Consider the following 4777-nt stretch of genomic DNA (forward strand, 5'->3'; position numbering starts at 1 on the left):
GACGGTACACGCAAGCACAGGGCACTATCATAATGGGGATGGCAACTACAGAAACACGTCTTAGACAACGAGCAAGGAGCACAGATCCACACAGGAGACTATATTTTGGTGCTTGTCACTCCCACAATGCACCGCACAAAGCAGTTGACTGTGGGTTTCCACCACACAGATCACATAGGCGTGAAATTACCTCGCATATAATAAATTTTTGGTATAAAATGGGTCATTGCATAGAAGCGAATTTGCACATATAGAACCTGCATAAAGCAAGGGAAACCTGTAGTTTCTCTTGATTAAAGAGATATACCCAGCCCTGCCAAAGGATCTGAATTTAAAATAGGTTTTTCTATGTGGAGAACAACAACAACATATCCCTTTGGAATAAACAGTTAAGTTCCAGCTTATGTTAGTCATGTTAAGCTCGTCTTCTCCCAAGTCCTTAAAGCAGAAAAATAATACAGTAATTCTTCCGTTGCAAAGAACACAGAAAGTTCATAACAGGTCAGAATGGTTTTTGACACTGGATTTTTGTTTGACTTCTCTGGGTTTATCTTGTGAATCATTTGCACACCTAAGAGTGCTAATGTTGTGTGGCATCCTGAAACAAAGGATCTCATGGCACCCTGGTTGAGAATCATTGCTTTAAAGTTTGATTTGCAGTTTTGTTGCTTTTCAAGTTCATAACAACTGCTAACACTATAAACTTAGTTTTTAGCTTTATAAAAACGGTGCAGTTAACTGGATTTTCATACTGGGGCTGTCCAACTGGTGGCTTGGGGCCCATGCACAGTCTGTGACAGATTAATGTGCAGCATCTGGGTTCCTACCTGGTTTGCTGTTCCCTGTACCTCTAGCTGCTTCTGCAGCTGGGGTCTCTAGGCTTCCATTCCTCCATCGGCTTTAGCTTCCTGCTTCTGCGTAAGAGGGCAGGGCATGATTGCAGTGTCATGCAGTAGTGTATGTGGCAGAGGCTGACCATTTGCATGGTGTGGGGTAGGGGTATGCAACCCAGGGGCCTGTGGCTCTCACTAGTGTGGCCTCCAAGATGTGCAGCCCCGATTGGTATGGAATATGTGGAATATGGCCCTTAGTCACTGAGAAGTTGGACAGCCCTAAGCTATGTCATTTTTAAATGCTCTTGGATGCAACAAAACAGTTTCTATGTTTATGTTTTTTTTCTGTGCATCTCTATAATCCTCTCTTAGTGATTATTTCAGTCCATTTCATTCTATTTTTCCTGTGAAAAGTAGATTAAATTCAAGTGTCTGTTTAATTATCCAATGTAATATTTTCCTTCCTCTCCAAGGTTAAATTTAGCTTCTCAGTTTAACTACCTTTCAGTTATATTGTGTTGTTATTTTGCAAAGTGTGCAAATTCAGTTGAGTCTTGAATTCTAGTGAGCAATAGGTTTTATTGAGATTTAGCAGAAAGTATAGCAAATTCTGCTTTCTATTCATTTTATTCTATGCTGTTATAACAAATTAATATTTCTTGTAATATAGATTGTAAAACTTTACTTAAACTAAATCAAAATTAGCATCTGTTGTTTCTCTTGATCACCTTATTTTTTTTTTACTTTAACAGTTGAAAATGCAATGGATTGGCTGCTAGAACTGTCTACAGCTGCTAATGGTGTAGCATCTTCAGAAGTCTCAGGGTTTGATTCAGTAGCCTCATCTCTAGCTCTTGTTCAGCAGCAAAGGTCTCTTGCAAATGAAGCAATGAAAGAAAGTTCTGCAAAAAAAGATCCTGTAAATTTTAAAAAAGGAACGGAAAAGGTCCTATCGCCTGATACTCAGTTGACTGAAGAGCTGGATTCCTTGATACAAAATGCTTTTGAGAAATACAGACTGGAGGACAAATTGCAAGCTACTGAATCCAGTAGTTCTAGTGCCATTACTGAATCTCCTGAATGGAAAAAATCCACATTAGGCTGTAATGCCATGCTTTTTCAATCTGAGATAAACAATGCGAAGTTAGAAAACTTCTCCTTTACATGCAGTGCAAAGTGTCACAAATCTTCTCAGCCAGCAGTAAGTCAGTCGAGCCTTCGAATGAAAGAGAGATCATCAGCTGATGTGGACAATTTTACACAGGTATTAAAAGACTGTAGGCTGCCAGATATACAAGCTGACAATGGTGTAGCTCCAGAAATCATTGAACTAACAAACTGGGAAATGGGTCATAAAAATCCTGATCAAATGCCACATGTTGTTTCCAATGATGAAAGTTTGAACTGTACTTCTGGTCAGTCCTCCCATGAACTTCTAGAATCTGGAACAGCTGTTTTTGGAAATTCAAGTTCAAAATGCTGTGAACAACAGGAAGAGGATATGGCTGTATGCAGTGGCCATAGAAACATTTTTATCCCTGCTGCATTTACATCTTTTGAAGGATCCAGTTTCAAACCATTAAATATCTCAGATTTTCAGCAGTTCGATCATAGTTGTAACTTTAATTTTTCTACATCACCACAGCAACTTCATCAGCCTCCTTGGAATCCAATAGCTTCTGAGTTATATGCGTCAAGTGGAAGTCACAGCTTCGTAACTCCAGTTGCTATCAGTCCTGGACAGTGGAGACCTGCTTCTGATTCTAGGACTTTTGGAAAAGGAGTGCCTTTTTCCTCTTCAGTTGTTTCAAATGTCCAAGATAGCAATGTGTCTCTGAAGATATGGGGACATCAAGATGGAAACCAAAAAATGAACCTCTCTCAAGTATACCAGCCATCTGTTTGTCACATGATGAGAAAAAAAACACATCTTGTAGGTCAAGTACTTGTTCTTCTCAGAGGGGTTCCAGGATCAGGAAAATCTTTTTTGGCAAGGTAGAACATTTTATATTGTGTGCTTATAAAAAAAAAATGCTTAACAGTCAGATTATAGGATTTAATAAGGGAGAAAAACCAAGAAGAGTTTACTGGTATTTGTAGAAAGTTGTGCTTATGCCCTGATTCTCTATTTTGTCTAAACTGAACGTGGGTAATTGTAGCTGCAGGAAGCTGAGCCACTAATTCTTAGTGGTCTTTCTTTGCTGGATATCTCTGCTGGATATGGGAGGGGGCCTGCTCTGAGCTTTACCAGTGGCTCAAAGTTCGTATTGGAGTTTATGCCAGCAGAGGATCAGCTATGCTAGAATTCAGTTCACTCCGCTCTTCCTGTCCATCTGGGACATGCCTTACACTTCCTTGTGACACAACTGCAGGTAGAGTTGAACATTGCCAGATCTGGCAGTTTTGGATAGATCAAAATCCCACTTTCACAGGGGGGAAATTTCTGGACTATTTAAATTCCAGCTCATTTGCACCATTTAAATAGGGGCAAATTTAACTTGCTGGATTGAAGAATCCAGCTCTTAGTTTTCATTCTGTTCAAAGGCTTTTGAGAGGTAGGTCTTTTGTGCATATGTTATGTTATAGTCCATTTCAGACTTATGTAGATATTTAATAATGCCAGGTAAGCAAATATAACTTTGTGTGGGACTGATGCAGAAGTACCTCACTAGATACAGATACTATTTTTTCCTTGGGCTCTCTTTCCCTCTTGACTATTTGGCACTAGAATTTGTAGGAGTCACATTGCAAGGTTATTTTCTTCCAGCTACTTTCCATGGATGGCTATAGCCTGAGTAGAGAGTGACAGTTGTGTCATTGACGCTGTATTTCCCTGAGGTTGAAGCTTCCTTCAGAGCTTCCTGGGGCCACACCAAACCATATATATGTGTGCAGGACTCTGCATATGTATTTAATGGGTAGAGGCAAACATTGAAGAAGAAAAAAAAATGCTGCTTTAATGTCATCTTTCATAGGAATTTGCTAGAGGATAACCCAGGTGGAATTATTCTCAGTACTGATGATTACTTTTATAAAAATGAACAATACCAGTATGATGCAAATTGCTTAGGAGAAGCACATGAGTGGAATAAAATACAAGGTAAGAACTAAATACAAACTACTTATCTGCTTACATGCTGTTGAAAGCTAATACAAAGTAGTCTGTCCTATAATTCCTGTCTGTAATATAAAAGTAAAATATAATTAGCCCATAAGTCACAAAATATACCTGCCTTCTGTCTGACTTTGGATTAACATGAGTAAATATAATTCTTGTGCTAGGGGTTGAGTGCGAAATCCCATTTTAGAGGTGCATATTTAAAGTTATGTATAATAAATATCTCCAATTTGTGTGCTTTACTTAGCAATATCTACTTCTATACAGGTATACCGTATTCAGGTTGCAGCAAGGAAAGTTTAGATTAGATATTAGGAAAAACTTACTCACTAGGAAGGTAGTAAAACACTGGAAGAGGTTACCCAGAGGGGTTTTGATTTCCATCCTTGGAGGTTTTTAAGACCTGGCTAGACAAAGCCCTGGCTGGGTTGATATAGTTGGGGATGATCCTGCCTTGAGCAGAGGGTTGGACTAGATGACATCCTGAGGTCCCTTTCAACCCTCATTTTCTATGATTCTATGACCTACTCAAATCCAAGATGAGTCCCCCTCCCCACCCCCCAATCAGCATGGAGGAAAAAAGCGTTGTCTTGGATTTGAGCACCAGCCTGGGGCAGGCACAGCTCAGCTCCAGCTTTGGCCCTGGGCTTGGGGCTGAAGCTAGAGCTGAGCCATTGCCTGCCTTGCACCAAAATGACTTTTTTGGCAGGGGAGGGGGATATGCAGCTGGTAGGGGTACAGTCTGAAGGAGACCATGGTGGGGTGGTGGGGAAACCTGGACCTTCCTGCTTCTCCCTGGGTTCAGGCCAGGCCAGGCCAGGCCAGG

General features: G+C 40.4%; 1 protein-coding gene across 2 annotated transcripts in view; it reads left to right on the plus strand.

Moving 5' to 3' along the window:
- N4BP2 (NEDD4 binding protein 2) overlaps positions 1 to 4777 on the plus strand; it is a 96396-nt gene that overhangs the window by 45543 nt on the left and 46076 nt on the right. For both annotated transcript variants that reach the window (XM_019526064.1, XM_019526066.1), the window contains exons 5-6: positions 1586 to 2828; positions 3809 to 3933. In XM_019526064.1, the coding sequence (XP_019381609.1) occupies positions 1586 to 2828; positions 3809 to 3933 (1368 nt within the window). The remainder of the gene's footprint in view (positions 1 to 1585; positions 2829 to 3808; positions 3934 to 4777) is intronic.

Source organism: Gavialis gangeticus, unplaced genomic scaffold (assembly GCF_001723915.1).
Source record: "Gavialis gangeticus isolate Ggan-Ray unplaced genomic scaffold, GavGan_comp1, whole genome shotgun sequence".
NCBI lineage: Eukaryota > Metazoa > Chordata > Crocodylia > Gavialidae > Gavialis > Gavialis gangeticus.